This window comes from Rhodotorula graminis (assembly GCF_001329695.1).
Source record: "Rhodotorula graminis WP1 unplaced genomic scaffold RHOBAscaffold_2, whole genome shotgun sequence".
Lineage (NCBI taxonomy): Eukaryota > Fungi > Basidiomycota > Microbotryomycetes > Sporidiobolales > Sporidiobolaceae > Rhodotorula > Rhodotorula graminis.
Window position 1 is genome coordinate 429,835 of NW_017264929.1, and position 19,343 is coordinate 449,177.

General features: G+C 67.6%; 6 protein-coding genes across 6 annotated transcripts; 2 read left to right on the top strand and 4 right to left on the bottom strand.

The window, feature by feature from the left end:
• Positions 1-151: 151 nt before the first annotated feature.
• Positions 152-2,336, bottom strand: RHOBADRAFT_51278 (uncharacterized protein; the record flags this gene model as incomplete). Its single annotated transcript, XM_018415753.1, has 9 exons — positions 152-308; positions 382-611; positions 749-939; positions 1,023-1,438; positions 1,555-1,782; positions 1,850-1,923; positions 1,999-2,089; positions 2,159-2,165; positions 2,252-2,336. 9 exons carry the CDS (start codon positions 2,334-2,336, stop codon positions 251-253), a joined length of 1,380 nt encoding a protein of 459 aa, XP_018273472.1. The 3' UTR covers positions 152-250.
• A 255-nt stretch (positions 2,337-2,591) lies between these two features.
• Positions 2,592-6,440, bottom strand: RHOBADRAFT_51279 (uncharacterized protein; the record flags this gene model as incomplete). The annotated part of the gene is made up of 6 exons (XM_018415754.1): positions 2,592-2,967; positions 3,046-3,477; positions 3,541-3,919; positions 3,991-4,347; positions 4,427-4,558; positions 4,625-6,440. 6 exons carry the CDS (start codon positions 6,438-6,440, stop codon positions 2,634-2,636), a joined length of 3,450 nt encoding a protein of 1,149 aa, XP_018273473.1. The 3' UTR covers positions 2,592-2,633.
• A 139-nt stretch (positions 6,441-6,579) lies between these two features.
• On the top strand, positions 6,580-7,933 carry RHOBADRAFT_51280 (uncharacterized protein; the record flags this gene model as incomplete). The annotated part of the gene is made up of 4 exons (XM_018415755.1): positions 6,580-6,650; positions 6,723-6,819; positions 6,893-7,000; positions 7,058-7,933. 4 exons carry the CDS (start codon positions 6,580-6,582, stop codon positions 7,919-7,921), a joined length of 1,140 nt encoding a protein of 379 aa, XP_018273474.1. The 3' UTR covers positions 7,922-7,933.
• A 50-nt stretch (positions 7,934-7,983) lies between these two features.
• On the bottom strand, positions 7,984-13,108 carry RHOBADRAFT_51281 (uncharacterized protein; the record flags this gene model as incomplete). The annotated part of the gene is made up of 20 exons (XM_018415756.1): positions 7,984-8,157; positions 8,242-8,295; positions 8,360-8,458; positions 8,544-8,670; positions 8,737-8,789; positions 8,862-9,422; positions 9,500-9,598; positions 9,675-9,960; positions 10,040-10,220; positions 10,292-10,367; positions 10,439-10,505; positions 10,568-10,676; positions 10,751-10,947; positions 11,031-11,423; positions 11,499-11,598; positions 11,677-11,826; positions 11,898-11,975; positions 12,039-12,395; positions 12,468-12,779; positions 12,847-13,108. The coding sequence occupies 20 exons, from the start codon at positions 13,106-13,108 to the stop codon at positions 8,050-8,052; spliced, it is 3,669 nt and encodes a 1,222-aa protein (XP_018273475.1). The 3' UTR covers positions 7,984-8,049.
• A 939-nt stretch (positions 13,109-14,047) lies between these two features.
• On the top strand, positions 14,048-16,183 carry RHOBADRAFT_11922 (uncharacterized protein; the record flags this gene model as incomplete). Its single annotated transcript, XM_018412069.1, has 10 exons — positions 14,048-14,178; positions 14,221-14,337; positions 14,405-14,471; positions 14,535-14,744; positions 14,812-14,971; positions 15,038-15,177; positions 15,241-15,363; positions 15,428-15,516; positions 15,585-15,754; positions 15,825-16,183. Coding segments are annotated over 10 exons (1,566 nt in total), but the record flags the coding sequence as incomplete, so codon positions are not given.
• A 1,249-nt stretch (positions 16,184-17,432) lies between these two features.
• On the bottom strand, positions 17,433-18,984 carry RHOBADRAFT_51283 (uncharacterized protein; the record flags this gene model as incomplete). Its single annotated transcript, XM_018415757.1, has 3 exons — positions 17,433-17,723; positions 17,809-17,894; positions 17,966-18,984. The coding sequence occupies 3 exons, from the start codon at positions 18,982-18,984 to the stop codon at positions 17,515-17,517; spliced, it is 1,314 nt and encodes a 437-aa protein (XP_018273477.1). The 3' UTR covers positions 17,433-17,514.
• Positions 18,985-19,343: the final 359 nt, after the last annotated feature.

The following is a 19,343-nucleotide window of genomic DNA, read 5'->3' on the forward strand; positions in this document are numbered from 1 at the left end:
GGATGGTGCGTGTACGGAGCAGGCGGCGAGCTCTAGCCGACGAGCGGGTCGTGTGCGGTCGTGGTCGAGGGCGAGGGAGGAGAGCGAGGCGAGGTGGGGGCCGCAACGACTCAGTCTCGCAGCTTGCAGGCCGCTCTCGAGCCGGTGCAAGAGTGACTGATTGCTGTACATTGCCGACAGAGAGGCGCAACAAAATAGAGACGCTCGCACAGACCCTCCTCGAACCCGCTCTCCTCGCTCGCTCGAGCACTCAGAGGTTCGCCTCGGCCCACTTGGAGAACGCCTTCTTGCTCTTGACCTTGTCGACGCTGCGGGCGTTGTTGAGGCGAGTCAGTCAGGGCCGAGGAAAGCGGCAAGAGGAGAAGGAAGAGGAAGACGGACTCGGCCATGGTGACGGGGCGGCACTCGTGCCCGTGCTCGTACCCGAGCCGGTCGCGGCCATCGGGCCCCTTCTTCTCCGACTCGTAGAAGCTCGGGCGGCGGAGGAGGGTCACGACGCAGCTGCCGCCGAGGCCGAGGTTATGCGCGAGGCCGTACGCCGTCTTGCCGTCCTTCTCCATGACGCCGGGCACGACGCGAGGGTCCTGCATCGGGCCGGCCCACCCACGCAGCTGAAGGGAAGGGACGAGGTCAACTGCTGAGACCGTCGGCGACGACGGCGACGTTGAGAGAGGGCGAGCGGGAGGGGACCGTCGCGACTTGGGAAGGAGGAAGGGGCGCGAGGCGAACAAGAGAAAGAGGGGCGCACCTGCTGGACGACGAACCAGGCCGCAGCGATGCCCGTCGCGCCGAGAGGGTGACCCTTGGACAGGAGACCGCCGGACGGGTTGACGACGAACCGGCCGCCAAACGTGTTGTCCCTGTTGCGAACGAGCTCGTGCGCCTTGCCGGGCTTGGACAGGCCGAGTGCGTCGTACAGGAGGAGCTCGTTGGCGGCGACTGCGGGCGAGAGGAGCGTAAGTCGGCGGACCAGGTGTCGCAGCGACGGGCGAGAGAGGGAGAGGAAGAAAGGGCGGACGCACAGCAGTCGTGCAGCTCGATGACCTGGACCTGGTCGACGGTGATGCCGGCCTTGCTGTAGACCTCCTTGGCGCAAGTGCGAGTCATGTCGGCGCCGGTGAGCTCGATCGAGCTGCGGTCCTCGAACAGGCGCGGCGAGTCGGTCGCCATGGCCATGGCGGCGATCTCGATGGTCTGGTTCTCGAGCTTGTGCGCCTTGACAAAGTCCTCGGAGCAAACGATGGCGCACGCCGACCCGTCCGACGTCGGGCAGCACATGGCGCGCGTGAGCTTGTCCGTCACCTTCTTGTCGGCGAGCACCTCCTCGGTCGTCATGGCGTTGTGGAACTGGGCGTAGGGGTTGTTGACCGAGTGCGTGTGGCTCTTGGCAGCGATGGCGGCGACGTCCTCCCACGTGGCGCCGTACTTCTCGATGTACCTGCGAGATGGAGGAAAGAAGGGGTGTGAGCGCTCGCTCGCTCGACGACGCAGGGACCGGTGGCCCTCGTCTCGCCTCGCTCGTCGCCGTCGCGCATGAGAGAGAGGTAGACGCACTCTTGCGCGCCGTTACCAAAGATCTGGGCGGCGAACGGGCCGGTCGTCATCTTGTCCATGTCGGCCATGAGCCCGACCGTCTTGCTCAGCGGCGGGTCGCGGTCGTTGAACGCGTTGGTGAGCGATCCCGGCGCCATCTTCTCGAAGCCGAGCGCCATGACGCAGTCGGCGATGCCGTACTCGATGGCCTGGCGGGCGAGCCACAGAGCCGAGGACCCAGTCGAGCAGCTGCAGGGCGAAGAAAGGTGGTCAGTCGTCGACGCTCGCCTCTCTGAACGTCACGAGAGACACGCACTTGTTGTTGACGTTCATGATCGGGATCTTGGTCATGCCGAGGGCGTACAGCGCGCGCTGCCCGCAGGTCGAGTCCTGCTCGAGGGGGCGAGAAAGAGTCAGAGCCTCCTCCCACAGCGCGCGCGAGTGTAAAGAGAGAATTCGACGCACACCGTAGACGTAGCCGGCGAAGGCCTGCTCGATCTCGTCGTAGTTGACACCGGCGTCGAGAAGCGCTTTGGTCGCCGCCTCGACGGCGAGCCTGTGGGAGAACGAGCAACGTCAGCTTTGGCCGGGGCCGACTCGCAGGACCATCGCTGATACTACTCACTCGGGATCTGCGCAAAGGGACGAGGCCAGTCAGCCATGGTGCGGCAAGGAGGAGACCCGCCGGCGAAGAAGAGGATGAGGAGGCCGGACTCACAGTCGACACGGTTGCGGGGCTTCTCGAAGGCGGTCTGGCCGACGCCGACGATGTAAGCCTTGCGCGTGGCAGTCTTGGGGGCCATGGTGGAGCAAGGAGGATGAACGAGAGGTGCCGAGGTGCGGGGAGGAGTGGGGACGATGAGGCTGGACTGCGGCCACAGGACGACGGGCAGGGTCAGTGGTCGGCCTCGCGTGCACGCAGGGAGACTGGACGCACCTGGCACTCGTAGCGGGATGCGGTGGAGAGAGAGAGCGCGCTGGACACCGCCCCGCACCCCCTCCGGCTCTTCGGACGGACCTGCCGGCGACTTTGAGGTTCCCCTGCACAAGAAAGGCATACGGGCACTCGGTTGCACAACAGGGACTACACAAAGAGAGATCTAGCTCCGTCGGACGGTCGCGACCCTGCGCCCACCGCTCGCCGACAACTCGTCCGCTGCGACGGCTCGTGCGCCGAGCTCCGGCCGCGGCTCAGGCGGCTCGCTCGTCCTCCTCTTGCCGCTGCCGACACCCAGGCCCGTCGCCGTCCCACTCGACGTCGACGACAGGGCGGCGTTCGGGTCGGCGCCGACGAACGCGTCGCTCGTGCCGAGCGCGAGCCAGATGAAGCACAGGTTGGCGAGCGAGTACAGGCGGTGCGCCGAGCGGATGCCGTACAGGAGGGCGTACGCCGCCGGGACGACGAACGAGGCGGCCGTGACGAGGGGAGAGAACCTGAGGGACCCAGCGCGAGGTAAGCGTCGGCTTCGAGGCGCGAGGGGTAGAAGGACGAGAGGACGAGAGGGGACGCACCGGCCGCCTGTGCTCCTCTGCAGCACCTTGCCGCTGTGGAGCGCCTCGACGTTGGCTAGGAAGCCAAAGACCATGAGGACGTTGTGGTCGGACGAGAACGGGGCGAGCCACCCGACGGCGAGGTTGCGCACCCACACGACGAGGATGAGGGCGTTGATCGGGAGGAGCGTGACGAGGACGACGAGGATCGCGAACGCGTAGTGGTACCGGTCCCACAGGCGGCGAGCGGCGGCGGGCGTGACGGCGGCCGACGAGGATGAGGCAGACGACGACTCTTGCGCGTGCACGAGGCAACGGATCGTCGAGAACAGGTGCACGATGACGATGACGAGAAAGGCGAACTGGTACGGCGCGAAGAAGATGACGAGGAGGAGGAGGGCGACCATGGTGAGGACGCGCTGAAGCGGCAGCGTCTCGGGCGGCTCGGCGACGCTGCGGGCGAGGAGCGAGGATGAGTCCCATTCCTTGACGAGAGTCGAGAGAAGCAGGACGCACGGTAGCAACGCCTTGACTCGCGCAGGACCGTTGCGCTGGAGCGTCTTGATCGCCCAAGCGGACCCGGCGACGATGGCCCACAGCGCCCAGTACTCGCACGCGACGACGCCGACCGACGCAAAGACGAGTAACGGCGCCAAGGGCGCCCAAAAGCTGCCGCCGTTGCCGAGGAGCGCGTTGGCGATCCAGGCCGGCGGGAGCGAGAGGTGCGAGTGGTGGTGGTGGCCCGGCTCGACGGCTGCGAGGCGGTCGTGCGACGAAATGTGGGTGCTCAGGAGCGTCGACTGAAGGTACGAGAGGGCGAGTAGGGCGAGGAGAAGGGAAGGAAGGGTGCGTCGCGAGAAGGACGACAGAGTCGAGCCGAACGAGGGGAACGTGCCTGCGGACGAATGAGGATCAGGCCACGTCCGGGACCGTCTCAGGAACGAAGAGAGCGAGAGTGTGACGCACTGCCCGAGTTGTAGAGCTTGACCGACAGGCCGACGACGAGCATGGCGAGGGCGAACGGCACGGTGACGAGCGCGAGGCGGTACCGCACGACCAGGCCGCCGAGCGTCGCCCACACGTCGACCTTGATCTCGAGGGCAAGGTCGGCCGTCTCGCTCTTGTGCGGGTCGCGAGGGCACGTCGGGTCGAGGAAGAACTGGAGGCAGGCGCCGGACGAGGTGAAAGGCGACGAGGGCGGAGGAAGGTACGGGCCGGCGGCGTGCGTGTAGAGCGACGCGATGCGCACGTTCGGGAAGAACTTGGTTTCGTGGACGAGGGGCGAGTATTGGCGCAAGAGGGGCGCAAAGAGCGAGTCGTGCTCTGCGAGGCGAGGCGGCCGGCGGCAAGAGAGGGTCAGGGACTCACTCGACGTCCGAGTCGAGGCGAAAGATCGGCGCACCTTGGCATTCGCTGCGGTACACGCGCAGCTTGAGGGTCAGGAGCGACGAGTCGAGCGCCGGCAGCCACAGCTCGGTGAGCATGGCCGGGCTGGACGGAACCGCCTCGAGCTTGTGCCCGCCGAGGAGGAGCTCTGCAGAGGGGAGGAGAGTCAGTCGGGCGACCACGACGATGGCGAGGCGAAATGCGAGAGACGCACGAAGAGGACCCTTTCCCACCACGTGCACGCGTTTGTCGCGGTCGGCAAACTCGGCGACGACCCAGTCTGCGCGCGCGCCGTCCTTGACGACGATGGCGATGTCGTCGACGCCCTCGAGCTGCTCGGCCTCGAGCGCGACGAGGTTCATGCGGCCGTCCTCGATCGGCGCAGGGAGCACGGGCGACACGCTCGAGTGCGGCGAGGCCGGCAGCGTCGCGACGTGCTGCGGGTACAGCGACCGGCAGACCTTGCCGCCCTCCTCGTCGCGCGCGTTGCAGGCCCACACCTCGACCGTGTCCTCGCGGCGACGGCCGATCGATGCCGACGTGAGGAGCGCAAAGCTGCGCGGGCCGGCGTACGTCCGCCGCGGCGGGACGGGCAGGAGGAACGTGCGCGGCGACAGGTCGCCGCTCGCGCTCGGGCGCACGACGAGGCGCTCACCGACGGCGAGATTGTGCGCTGCGACGCCGCGCTCGAGCGCCTCGAGCGTCATGCGGCGCGCCGCCGCCGCCTCGCCGCTCGCGCCGAGCGCCGGCCGCTCGAGCTCGCCGAGCCAGCGCCGGCCGAGCTCGGCGACGCGCTCACCTCGGGGAAGGACGCCGTCTGGACGGCGTACGTCGACGACGGCGAGCAGGCCCTGGGCGACGACGTGCATGAGCTGCTGGCACCACAGGATGGCGAGGTGGTCGACGGGCGTTTGGACGCCCGGGATCGCCGTCGTGAAGACGGTGAAGCCGTTGTCGCCCGATGAGGGGACGAGCGACGCGAGCGAGACGGACTCGGACGCGATGGTGACGTCCGAGAGCCCGCCCGCGATCGAGATGAGGACGAGGTCGCGCAGCTCGTCGTGCGGCGGAGCGCGGAAGTTGCGCAGGGCGGGTGACGGCGGCGAGATGGCGTCGTACGACGGCGGCGACGAGCCCGGCGACGACGACGGCGACGACGAGAGCTCGTACGCGCTGCGCCAGTACGAGTTGATGGCGCTGTAGACGCGGTCGACGCCGGCGTCGACCGTGACGGGCGGGACGACGTGCGGCGTCGCGAACGTGATCAAGGTCGAGATCGAGTGCGACTGGTAGTGCGGGTTGAGGAACGCTGCGCGGGCGACGATGCCGCCCATCGAGTGGCCGACGACGATGACGGCGGTCGGGTCCGGGCGGCGGTCTCGGCCTGGCGGGTCGTCCTCGTGGTGGGCGTACAGCGACAGGATGTAGCGGATGCAGTCGGCCGTGTACTCGGCCTGGTCGAGGAGCGTCTGGCCGTGGAAAGCGGAAAAGTCGTCGTTGAAGTCGAGCGTGAAGAAGTCGAGGCTGGCGGCGCCGTCCCTCGTCGCGACGGCCTTGCGCTTGACGCCGGGCACCTCGAGCCAGGTACGACTCGCTGCGCTCGCGAGGCTGCGGACCTGGCGGAAGCTGCCGGCGTTGCCCGGGACGAAGAGGACAGGGGTGCCGGAGAGGCGAAGGCGGTCGCCGCCGCGGCCGTCGTCGACGAACGGGTCGTCGTCCCAGCCGGCCTCGCGGTACAGGTACAGGCCCCAGGGCCCGTTGCCGAGGCGAGTAAACTCCCGGCCGAAGCCGCTGAGGTGGGCGAAGGCGGGCGACATGAAGCTCATGCGGCACGAGCCGGCGCCGTTGCCGCGGGCATCTGGCGGGAGCGAGCCCGGCGGGTACGAAGGCTGGCTGGCGGTGTGGGCGTGGAACAGGGCGAGGCAGGCGGCGAGGCTCGCGGCGACGAGGAGGGCGAACGCGCGCGAGACCCGAGGCGAGGAGGACGACGACGACGACGAGGGCGAGTCGGCGGCGGGCGAGCGCGCCATGGTGGGGCTGCGAGAGCACACCTCGAGGCCGTCCGTGTGCGGCTTGGCGAGTCGAGGGTGAAGTGGACGAGCGAGAGTGTCGTCGGCTCGCTCGAATGGTTCTCGCTCAACCAAAGTCCGCCGTCGCCCTCGCTGCGAGATGCTGCTCGGCAAGGACCTCTATCGACAGCTGCTCAAGGAGGCCAGGCACCTCCCAGACTCCCGCGTCAGGTGCGTCCGCCTCTCTCGCTCCTCATCAGCCCACCCCACTTCTCAACCTCACTCTCTACCCCCCTCACACAGTGAGCACTACCTGCACGCCATCCGCACCTCGTTCAAGCAGCCTCCACCGCCCGAGTCGAGCTCGCAGGCAGTTCGCCGAGTCAAACACGCCCAAAAGGTGCGCCCTCCTCCTCGACCCTCTCGCGCCGACGCGCGCAGCTGACTCTTGCCCCGCGCCCGCCCCCTTGCAGCTTCTCCGTCACCTCCAAGCAGCCAACGACGGCTACCTGCATGCCCTGACTCGAGCGTTCGAGACGGCGTACGGCCTGCGTGGCCCGCAGAAGCATGTCGCCCTCTCGGTGAGCTCCCTCGCCTCCTTCCACCTTCTCACCGAGCTGATCTGTCTCTCCACGCAGCCTTTCCTCGAGCCGGGCCTTCCTAATCGCTCCTTCCCGCCTGCCCTTGCCGCCCTCGTTACCTCCCCCGTCGCTCACCTCTCGCGGCCGCCCACCCCGGCGCATCTCCTCACGCCGCCAACCCTCCCCGAGCGCGCCGACCCGCGTTCCGAAGCCGCTCGCCTCCTCGGTCCGCTCCCCGACGAGCGCATCCGCGCCGTCAAGCGCCGGTGGTGGAACCTCCAGACGGGCAAAGTGCGCGCGCCGCTCGCCGTCAAGGTCCGCCGAGGCGGCATCGACGTCGACGACTGCGCCGAGGCGCTCGCCGTCCTTGAGCGGGCCGGTCTTGGCGGCATGCGCGAGGGCCTGCTGCGCGACGGCTGGCGCAAGCTCGCCGAGCTCGAGCGCAAGGCCGTCGGCGAGCAGGCCGACGGCGAAGTAGCGCCGGTGCGCCCGCTCCCGCCGCGCAGGCTTCAGACGCCCGAGCAGCGCGCAGCGTCGCACCCGCCGCCGCTGCCGCCGTCGAGGCGCATCGCCGAGCACGAGGCCGACGCCGAGCCGCGCATCTTGAGCCCGTCGGCGCGAGCGACCAAGTGGCACCGGCCCAAGCACCTCACGGCGCGCCTGCTGCGCCGACGCGCCGCCGCCGTGCTCGAGCAAGCGCCCATCGTCGTCGTGCATGTGCCCGCCGAGGGAGAGGGAGCGGCAGAGGGCGTCGGGCGAGAAGCAGAGGGCAAGGTCCGGTTCGAGGTGGTGCGGAGCGACAAGGCAAAGGGGGAGAAGGGGCAGTATAGGGCCATGACGTCGGAGGAGACGTGGTGGCAGGAGTGGGCCGCGTCGTTGACGCCGGCGAAGCCGGGCAAGGGTGCAAAGAAGCAGCGATGAGCCTCGCGCTTCTTCCTCCTCTCCTCGTGCGTCCGAGAGAGGCCTCGCTCGGTCGGCTCTAGTCCGAGAAAACATGCTGTGCACTCGTCTCAAGCTACTGCGCCTCCTGCTCCTCGTCCCTCGCCCGCTCAGTCCTCCTCGAAAATGAGCGCGAGGTCTTCGGCGAGCTGCTTCTTGTCCTTGTCCTTGTTGCCGCCGAGCGCGCCCTGGATCACCTTGGTCTTGCGCTCTTGCAGCTGCTCGAGAACGGCGGGGAGAATGAGGGCGCGAGGGTCAGTCAGGAGCGGTCCGAGAGCGAGAGTGGACGAGGGGGGACGCACCGCGATCATCTTGTCGTCGATCGACCGCTTGATGAGGAAGCGAGTGACGTAGACCTGCAAGGTCGAGGGCCTGTCAGACGCTGCTGCCGAGGTGCGAGAAGAGAGAGAGGGAGCGCACCTCGCGCGTCTGGCCAAAGCGGTGGATGCGGTCGATCGCCTGGTTCTCGACGGCGCTGTTCCACCACGTGTCCATGAGGTAGACGTGGTCGCCCGCGATCTGTGTGACAATGAGGCACTGAGTAAGTCATGGCTCAGGCGGGAGCCGCACGAGGACGAGACAGAGAGCGAGAGCAGCGACGCACGAGGTTGAGCCCGACGCCGCCGGCCTTGAGGGACGCGAGCAGGATGATCGACTGGTCGCTCTTGGTGAACTTGCGGACGACCTTCTGGCGCACGCCCTGCGTCATGGCGCCGTCGAGGCGGAGGTAGCTGCGGGCGGGCGACAAGGGTGAGCGAGCGGCTCGTGCGGCGCGAGGAGCGGAACGCGAGACGCACTTGAAGCCGTCGCGGTTCATGACGCGCTCGATGAGGTCGAGGAAGCCGGTGAACTGCAGGGTCGAAGCGGCGTGAGGCGGGTCCTCAAGGCGAGGCGAGAGAGGTCGGAGAAAGTGAGGGCGCACCTGCGAGAAGACGACCGCCTTGAGGCCGGGGTCCTTGGCCTTGGCCGCCGCGAGCGACTTGACGAGCGCGTCGAGTTTGGTCGACGAGCGGAAGTCGGTCGACGCGAGGGCGCTGCGAGTCGACGGCTTGTCGGCGTCGCTGTCGTCGCCGCTGTCGAGCACGCCCATCTTGACGTCCTCGTCCTCGTCGTCCTCGTCGTCCTCGTCGACGCGCGCCGAGCGTGGCGGCGGGCTCGGCTCGTACTCGTCGCCGTCCTCGTCGCTGCTGCCCTCGCCGCTGCTCGAGTCGAGCGTGATCTGGACGATCTCCTTCTTCTTCGGGCTCGGCGTCTTGACGCCGTCCTCGTCGTCTGAGTCGAGCAGGGTGAGGACCTCGCGAGTCGAGGCCGTCGAGCCAGGCGACGACGTCGAGACCGTCTCGACCGTGTAGGCCGCCTTCTTGCCCTTGCCCTTGTCGGCCTGCGAGTTGCTGCCGCCGGTCGGACGAGAGCCGTCGGCGTGTTGCAGGGCGGCGAGCTCGCGCTCGGAGAGCGGCCCGGCCGAGCAGACGGGGCAGCGAGCCTGTGGCGGGAGGCAGGGCGTGAGTCGTCTAAGGGCATGCCGAGGGGAGGAGGAGAGAGGGGAAGAGGGCGACGCACAGGTTCGCCGGCGTCCTGGCAGTCGACAAAGTGCTGCAGGACGCAGCCTTTGCAGCCCGAGTGATCGCAGTGCGGTAGCCATACGGGCACCTCGACAGGCTGTGGCGCAAGAGCTCGTGTGAGTCTCGCATACTCGCCATCATCCGCCAAGGAGGAGGAGGAGAGACGGACGCACCTCCATGCAGAGCATGCACTCGCCCTCGCCCTCGACCTCGCCCTTAGGCTCGAGCAGCTCCTCGATGGCCCTCTCGGCCTCCTTGCCGCTCTTGGCGCCGCGCATGTACCGCTCGATGAGGCGCTCGATGGCGACGTCCTCGTGCTCGTCGGCGAGCTCGCTGTCGACGACGGCGCGCTTGATGCCCTGGGCGCGCAGGTTCTCCTTGAGGCGCTTGAGGACGAGCGACGGGTGCAGGACGGCCTGGCGCAGGCGCATGAGGATCGAGAAGATGGCCGTGACGTGTCTGCGAGCGAGGGATAGGCGCCGTGAGTCCTCGATGCGTCTGTGTGGGCTAGGGGAAGAGAGGAGGAGAGAAGACGTACTGCAGGACCGAGCCCTCGGCGGCGTAGCCGAGGAACCGGCTCTTGGCGTTGCGGAACAGGGCGTCGTAGATGATGCGCTCGTCGTCGGTAAAGTCGAGGTGCGCGATGTTGAGGTGCTTCTCGGGGAGCGCGACGATCGGGTTGCCGTCCTTGTCGCGCATCTTCTTCTCGCGGCGGAGCACTGTCGGCGGCGGGGTGAGGTCAGAGTGCGCGGGCGAGATCGACGACGAGGAAGGGGCGACAGGGACGCACAGATGCTCTCGAGGATGACCTGGATGACCTCGATGGCGCGAGGGTCCTTGTTCTGGAACGGCACCGTGACGAAAGTCTTGAAGAACGAGAAGTTGCCTGCGGGCGCGTGCACGGACCGTCAGGTGGCGCTCGAGAGACGGCGAGGACGGGAATGGACTCGCCCCAGGGCTCGAGCTGGATGTAGTGCAGGAGCGAGTACAGGTCCTCGAGGCGGCTGCGGGCGAGAGGGCGAGTTGAGACGGAGGATCGAGGAGGAGAAGCGAGAGCGGGACGCACTTGACGATTGGCGTGCCCGTGAGGGCCCAGCGACGGGCGCCGCGCAGGGCGTAGCTCGCCTTGGCGTTGAGCGTCGTGCGCGACTTGATAAGGTGCGCCTCGTCGAGAACTGGATCGGGTGGCGGGCGAGTCAGTGCCCGACGCCTGAGACGTCGACGACGAGGGAGAGCACCAAGGACGCACCGATGCGGAACCACTCGATGGCGTACAGGCCCTTGAGCTTCTGCTTCTTCTTCTTGTCGGCGCCGCTTTTGCCCTTGCCGTCCTTGCCCTTGCCCTTCGACGACCCAGGCTTGACGTCGTCGCCCTCGCCCGCCTTGGCCTTCTTGTCCGACGCGTCGAGGCCGCTCTGCTTGAAGTCGGAGCACAGGGTACCGTAGCTGTGTGACGCCGGAAGACCCTCGTGAGCATTCGGGCCGAGCGGGAGAGGGAGGGGGAAGGAGAGGAGGAAATTCGGGCGCACCTCGTGACGACCACGTCGACGCCCTCGTCGATGTCGCGCATGAGGTCGGACCCGCTCTCGCGCTTGTTGCCGTAGTACATGACGACGCGCATCTTGCGGCCCTTGCTGCTGCGCTCGAGCTCGTCGCACCACTGGCTGAGCAGGGTCATGGGCGCGACGACGAGCGTCGCACGTGGCGTGCCCGCCTTGAGCTTGGGGCGCTTGCCCTTGGCGGCGACGGTCGTGGACGAGGATGAGGACGGCGCGGCCTTGGTGAAGGTGGCGCCGAGACGGGACTGGGTCCGCGAGGGCTTGATCGCTTGCTGGTCGTCGTCCGAGTCCGAGTTGGCGGCGCCGGCGCCTTCTCCTTCATCGACAGGCGGTTGCGCGTTCCACGCCGTGTTGGTGTGGATGCTGCAGGTGCGCTCGTCGTTAGGTCGGACGCTTTGAGGCGAGGCGGTGCAGGCAAAAGGAGAGAAGGTGACGCACAGCGATGCGACCATGATCGTCTTGCCGAGGCCCATCTCGTCGGCGAGGATACCGCCCCGGCAGTGAGTCGACGCCTTCGGGAAGTCGAGCGAGAGCTCGCCTGCAGATCGTCGACGAGGTCAGTGCGCGCTCGGCAACGAGTCGTCGAGACGGGCAGGGAGAGAGAATCGGGACGGACCGCTGTACGGGTTGTAGTAGAAGCAGTCGCTCGGGTCCTTGCTGCCGGGGAACAGGTACTTCTCCCACAGCGGGTGCATCGACAGGCTCTTGCGCGCCTGCTCCTCGCCCGTCTCCATGGCCGCCATCCAGCGCAGCGCCTGCTTCTGGTCTGCGACATGGGTGACAGGGCGACGTGAGCAGGTGTTCGAGTGCAAGAAGAGAGGGCGCGAAAGGACGTACAAGGACGCAGGGTGAGCGAGAAGGTCTCGGGCGGGTCGCGCTCGGGCAGGCTCGAGTCGTTCTTGATCGCCTTCGAGTCTGCGCGCGATGCGGGTGTCAGGAAACTCGTACGAGGCACGACGAGAAAAAGGAGGGACGCACAGACGAGGTTGAGCTGGATCTCGTTCATCTCGTCCTCCTCGTCCTCGCTCCCGCTCGGTCCCGCCTTGCCCTTGCCCTTCTCCATGCGGCTCAACATGGCCCGCTTGCTCTGCGTGCCCGTCGGCGCGCTGCCGTCCTCGACGTACGGCTGCAGGTCGGCCTTGTCGAAGAGCGTGTTGAGCGCCTTCTTGCGCTCGCGCAGGAGCTTCTCGCGGTCCGTCTCGCGCAGGTCGTCGAGGAAGCCCTTCTTGCCGACGACCGAGGTGAGGTGCGAGACGGGCTCGGGTGCGGCCGTGTTCGGGTCGGTGAAAGCCGACTTGGCGAGCGAGATCGAGAGCGACAGCTGCATGTCGTCGCCTGCGGACGGGGTACTCGGGGCAAGGTCAGTCTCCCGGTTGCTTCGAAAGAAGATGGAGGTGCAAGACGCACCGGAGCGGAAGTTGTCGCGACAGGCGACGCAGTAGCCCTTGACGTCGAGCAGGTCGTGGTCGAGGAGCTTGGCGAGCCAGGCCGAGTCGTCGCGCGAGATGCGGCCGACCTCGACGCCCTTGGCGTTGAGGTACCGCACGACGTCGTTCTCGAGCTTCTTGTTCTTCTTCTGCTTGGACGCGGCGGCGGCGGCCGACGTCGTGGTCGAGTTGGCGAGGTGCGGGTTGAGGCGGTGCAAGGTGATGGGCTCGCCCGGCTTGAGCTTGACGAACGCGTTCGAGCTGGCGAGCGCGAAGCCCTCGACAAAGACCTCTGTGTGCAGGGAGGGAACGAGTCAGCTTGGGCTAGGAAGAGGGATGCAAGAAGGAGGGGGACGGACCGCCGAAGTAGCGCGAGTCCCAGTCGACCTGGCGACCTTTGGCCCTGCGCGCACGCTGCGCCGGGTCGGCCGAGCTTGAAGGGCCGGCGTGCGAGCCTTCTGCGTCGCTCGAGTCGAGGGTGAGGGTGGTGGGCTCGGGCTGAGGGCGAGGGTCGGAGGCGGGGGAGGACGACTCGTCGTCCGAGGCGAAGAAGCGCTGGCGCTTGGCGGGAGGGGGTTCAGGAGAGCTCGACTCGCGCCTGAACAACGGCGAGCCGGGCATCGTTCAAGCTGGATGGTGGCGAGACGAGGAGCGAGAGGTTCGACGTCGCGTCCAGAACGCGCCTCCTCGCTCTCGCCCACTCGCTCTGGCACAGGCTGCCATGGAGGCAGACATCCTCGCTGCTTGGAACTCGCACGTCGACCCGCCGGAACAAGACCGTCGTGCCGTCGCCAAGGTGCGCCGACTCGTTTCCCCCCGCGCTGCCGGATCCTCATCAGTTGTCGCTCACCACACTCGCCCACAGGCATGGGAGACTGCGAGTCGTGCTCTCGACCCTCAGTCAGACCGCAAGCTGTACAAGCTCTCGCGCTTCGACCAGCCACAAGCCGTCACGGCCGCCTTTAGCCTCCTCGAGGCCAACTCGTTGACCGACGACCTCCTCAACAACTACCTCGGTGCGCACCTCGCTCTCTTGCCCTCAGAAGACACCCACACTGACTCGGGCACCTGCGCAGACTCTATGCGCGATGCGTTCGTCATCGTCCGAGTCGACGTCGACGAGCACCTCAACCGCTCCGAGGTGCGCCCCCTCGTCTTGCGCCTCGTTCCCCCAGACGGCCTTGCTGACCAACCTTTCCTCCTGCGATGCAGGCGGCAACATCTGCGGAAGAGCAGTTCAAGGTCATCCTGTCGCTGCTGCACCGCATCGGCAACTGGATCACGAGATTTCAGAACCCCGTTGCCGCCCTGTGGCCGTACGTGTTCTCTCTCTCTCGGTCTCATCTCGTGCCCACATGCGACTGACACATTCGCGTCCTCAGGAACAACTCGCCCGCCCTCTCGGTCTTCCGCAAAACCTTCCTTGCGTCGCTCCACTTCGTCCTCCCGCCCCGGTTCGCCCCGGCCCTGCGTTCCTTCCTGCGCACCCTCCTTGCCTGCCCGTCTCCCTCCGAGGTCGGCGCCCCGTCATACCCTCGCGCCATCCCGACCCTCATCACCCTCCTCGACCGCTACGACCCGCTCCTGTTCGGCCTCATCTACGAGCAGATCGAGGCCAAGGTGACGGGCGACGCCCAGGGCGCCTACACGCACAAGCAGCTCGAGCCGCTCCTCAAGTGGCTCAACGGCGTGTCGGTCACGGGCCCGAACGCGGGCGTCATGGGCCTCATCAGCGGCATTTACGACTTTGGCTCCGAGGGCAACGTCGGCCACGAGGAAGCGCGCAAGTTCCTCAAGCCGACTCTGAGCCGGTTCGAGTACCACGTGCACAAGGTCCTGTGTCAGCTCAGGTGCGTCAGCTTTGTCCCCATGTCCTGCAGAGACGGTGAGCCTGACGACCGGCTCGAGCGCGCGCAGGACGACCGAGATGTTCGACATGATCCTCGCGTTCCCGGCCTCGCAACCTGCCCTCGAGGATCTCAAGGTGCGCCCCCTCTCGCTCGTCAGGTCTCCCTAGTCACAGACTCACGCCCTGTTGCTCTCGCAGACCTGCCTCCTCAAGACCGAGCAGCGCACGCTCTTCGTCACCCGACTGCGCGAGCAGCTCTCGCGCCGGCTCCTTCACCCGGGCGCCGACACCGAGACGATCATCACGACCTACATCGCCACGATCCGGTGCCTGCGCGTCGTCGATCCGCCGGGCGTCCTCCTCAGCCGGGTCGCCGAGCCCATCCGGCAGTGTCTGCGGTCCGTTCCTGTCCATCCCCTCGCCCGCCTCTTCTCGCGCCGCTCACGTCGCCTCACCGTGTCGCAGAGCGCGCAAGGACACGATCCGGTGCATCGTGCAGAGCCTGATCGAGCCGGGCAACCCGCTCTTCGAGGAGCTCGTCAACAGCAGCGCCCGCCTCGTCAGCGACGCCCGAGACGAGGCCGAGAACTTCAACGACCCCAAGTGGACGCCTGATCCTGTCGATGCACCTGATCGTGCGTCGGCTCGAGCCTTTCCTCGTCCTCAGACGAGCCCGGACTGACTCGCTCTCCTCGGCGCAGATTTCCGCAAGGGCAAAGGCGCCGACGTCATCCAGCTCCTCGTCAGCATCTACGATACCAAGGACGTCTTCGTCAAGGAGCTCCAGGTCCTGCTCGCTCAGCGTCTGCTCGCCATCCGCGACTACGCGCTCGAGGCCGAGGTGCGTCCTCTCCTTCTTCTCTCTCGAGACCTCGCCCCCGCCGACACCTCTTCTCCCTGGCAGGTCAGGAACGTCGAGACGCTCAAGGGCAGGTTCGGCGAGCAGGCGCTGCAGGGCTGCGACGTCATGATCAAGGACCTGCAGGACTCGAGGCGCATCGACGAGGCCGTGCACCAGCAGATCCCGGTCCGTCCGCTGCCGCCTCTCTCGCTCCGAGCCGGTCAGGGCACTGACTCGGGTCGTTCTATAGGACGTTCCGCTGCACGCGACGGTCGTCTCGCGCCTGTTCTGGCCGTCCTTCCAGCCGGCGCCGCTCAAGCTCCCCGGGCAAATTGGCCGGTGCGTCCCTCTCGCTCCCTCTTCTTCCTCTGCCGACACTCTCTGACACTGCTCCTCCTTGCGCACAGCGCTCAAGCCGCCTACGACCGCACGTTCGCGACCGCCAAGCGCGACAAGAAGCTGCGCTGGCTGCCGCAGCTCGGGTCGGTCAACCTCACGCTCGACCTGCGCGACCGCTCGATCACGGTCGACGCGACGCCGCTTCAGGCCGCCATCATCGAGCTCTTCTCGTCGCAAGGTACGTTCACTCTCTCTCTCGTCCGAGCTCCCTTCCTCGAGGTCGCAGCTCACGAGCCGAGCCTTCACAGATACTTGGTCGCCCGACGCTCTCGTCACCGAGCTGCGTGGGCCCGACGCCGGCACGGTGCGCAACGCGCTCTACTTCTGGAACAACCTCGGCGTCCTGCGGTCGCTCCCGGACGACGACTTGTGGCGGCTCGTCGAGGTGGTCGATGAGCGTGCGGGCGGCGCGACCGAGGGTGCGGCGCACGGTGCGTCCCTGTCCTTCTTCTCCTTGGTGCGCGGCAGAGGACGAGAGCTTACCGAGCGGGCATGCGCGCAGTCATCGAGGAGGAGAAGGAGGCGGTGCAGAGTGTCGAGGCGCAGCGGGTCGAGCAGGTGCGCCCATGGCTCTCTCTCTATCTTCCTCTCGCTCTCGGTCGAGTAGCACGTACTGACGGTCTCCTTGGACGCTTCACGCAGATGCGGGTCTTCTGGCAGTACATCCAGGGCATGGTGCGCCGCCCTCGTTCCTCCTCGTCCCTTCTCGCTCCTCGCACTCGCTCACCTCGGCCCTCTCTCTCTCTGTGCAGCTCACCAACCTCGGCGCCCTCCCACTCTCGCGCATCCACTCGACCCTCAACATGCTCGCGCCGGGCTACAAGGGCAAGACGACCGACGAGCTCACGGCCCTCCTCGAGGCGGTCGCGGCAGAAGGGCTCGTCTCGAAGACGCCAAAGGGCTCGTGGAAGATTGTCAAGTAGTCGAGCGTCGAGTGCCTGTCGTCGTTGTTGCTGTATCATCGCCGCACGTTTTGCCTTCTCCTCCTCGAGAGGCTCTCAACTGAGAAGGTTGCGTTCTCGCCTCGACTTCTCTAGCGAGCACTGAGAGGTGGAAAGGGAACGAGTCCGTAGCGTATCTGTGGTTGACCGACCCGCAGGTCCGTCCCCCAGCCGGATTGTGCCACCGCGTCGTCGTCCCGGCCCCCTTCTCTCGCCTTCTTCGGCTCGAGCGCTGGGTACCGCCTCTCCAAGCGCTCTCAAAAGGGCCTGGTGGAGGCCCTCGCTCACGACGCAGGTGGAGCGGCGTGCGGCGCACGTGTCAGGCAGATCCTGCTCTCGTGCGTCGTCGTCACTGCCTCGTCCTTTCCCTTCTCCCTCTTCTCCTCCTCGCGTTTCCTTTCCAAGCACGCCGACTCGACCTCTGCAGTCGACATATCTCTCGCGCTCTTCCCTCGAGACGCCAAGCTCGCGCCTGGCGGTCAGGGTCGCCTCCTTTCTAACGCAGCCTTCTCGTCCCTCGAGCGCACGACGAGGTGCAGGCTCTCGCTTCAAACGCGCATAGACGGCATGACGTGCAATGCAAAGACAAAGTGTGCGCTACGGCACTCGAAGAAAGAGAGAGAGAGGCAGGCGAGGGGAGGAGAGAAACGAACGCACGACCAGCGTGCGCACGAGCCTCGCTCGGAAGTGGGCCTGCTCGCTCGACGACGCGAGGCAGCGAGAGCCCGCGGTCGAAGGGGAGGAGAAGGGGTATCTAGTCAAGCGGCGAGGGCGGCGAGGGGTACAAGGAAGGAAAGGCGCGGCGAGGACGACGACGGGCACGAGGTCGGAAGGAGCGAGGCGAGGCGAGCGAGTGTGGGTAGTGTCCGTATAGGTCGAGTCGAGAGGGCGCGAGAGGTGGAAAGGACGAAAAAGGGGGGCTATGCAACAGGGGAACGGCGAGAGGGAGAACTAGGGCGAGTCGAGGTCCGTGCGCGAGGGCGAGCGGGCGAGACGCTCAGTACCGCGGCGGGTTGTACGCGATCGAGGCCGGGCCGGGCGACATCATGCCGCTGCGCGACGTCGGCATGCGGTGCAGGCCGGGCGACGCCGAGCGCATGTCGACCTCGACGTTGCCGGCGTACGGGTTGGGCGGGTGCGAGTACGAGCCGGCGCGGTGGAGGTCGGCGTAGGCGTACGCCTGCTCGTGCGCCTGCGGGTAGCCGGCTGTCGGTGCGTCGAAAGGAGAGAATCAGGTCGATGTTGGCGGCAGTAGGCGAGAGAGGGAGGAATATAGAGAGAGTGGACGCACGCTGAACAGGGGTGAAGGCGGGGCCGCCGTACGGGGCGGCGACGTAAGCCGGGCCGGCGTACGGGATGGCCGCGACGTTGTGCATCCTGTTGTCATCGAGAGTGTCAGTGCTGGACGAGGAGAGGAAGAGGGAAGAGGTAGGAGAAAGTCGACGCACGACTCGCTCATGGGCATGCCGCCGCGCACGCTCGTCTTGCCCGAGTCGCTCCTCGCGAGGCTCGCCGCATAGTGCGCGCCGTAGCTCCCGCCGCCGGCACCCGCACCGTACCCGGCGTGGCCGCCCGACATGACGCTGCCGTTCCTCGCGTGGGCGAGGATGGCATCGTGGTCGCCGTCCATGTCGCCGTCACGGTGGACGGCGTCGGGCGCATAGTCGATCGGCGCGAGCTTGGCCTCGAACCGGCGCGAGGGCGAGAACTTCGTCTTGCGGACGATGGTCCAGATGGCGCCGATGAGGGCGACGACGCTCGCGACGACGATGAGCGGGATGAGGACGGCCTTGCTGATGCCGCCCGACGACGAGTCGTCCTTCGAGTCGGCGGCGAGCGACGCCGACGACGAGGCCGACGACGACGAGGCGCTCGGCGAGCCGCTCGACAGGGCGCTGTCGGTCGAGACGACCGTGTTGCTCGCCGAGGACGCGCTGACGACCTGCGTGACGGTCGTCGTCCCGGCCGACGACGGCTCGACAGCCGAGGCGCTGCTGCTGCTGCTCGTCGCGGCCGCAGCGGTCGCCGTGTCGCGCGTCGCCTCAGCCGAGCTCGTCGCCGCCTGGGTCGCCTGGGTCTGCTCGGCCGAGGTCGCCGCGCTCGTCGCGCTCGTCTGCTCGTCCTGCTGCCCCTGCGCCGACTCGCTCGCGGGCGCCGCAGCGACAGCGCTCGACGCAGCTCCCGCCGCCGCGCTCGTCGCCGCCGAAGAAGCCTGCGCGACGGGCGCATTCGAAGCGGCCGCGTTGGTGGCAGCCGTCGCCGCCGCCGGGGCCGAGGACGACTGGGCGCCGCCGAGGAGGCCGTCGACGAGGCCCTGGACGAGCTGGCGCTTGGCGACGACGCGGCGCTGCATGCCCGGGTGGGCGGCGGCGGCGCGGGCGGCGAGGGGCGCGTGCTCGTGCGAGTGGGCCGCGAGCGCAGTGCTGCCGGCGAGGGCGAGGGCGACGAGGGTCGTGGTGGGCTTCATCGTGGTGCGGGGAGGGCTCGCTCTGGTGCGCGCGAGCGAGGGGCGTGGAGCGTGCGAGGGCGGTGGTTGGTTGGTTGACGGAGGCGGACAAAGGGGTGGGTGGGAGCGAGGGGAACGAGTGGGTGGTGCGGTGGGGGTGCTGAGCGTGTGTCCAGTCGTGGCCTGCGCGAGCTGGAGAGGGTCGAGCTTCTGCGAGAGGGAGCGCGGGGTGAGAAGTCGGATCGAGATGAGGAAGAGCCGCCAACGGTCGGACTAACCGGGGTGAACACGCGCTCTGGCTGGGCTGCGGCGCGGTCGGGAGGGCGTTTCGAGCAACACAGAGGTCGGTGTGGTGCAGTCTGGCGCAGCTGCTTAGTCAA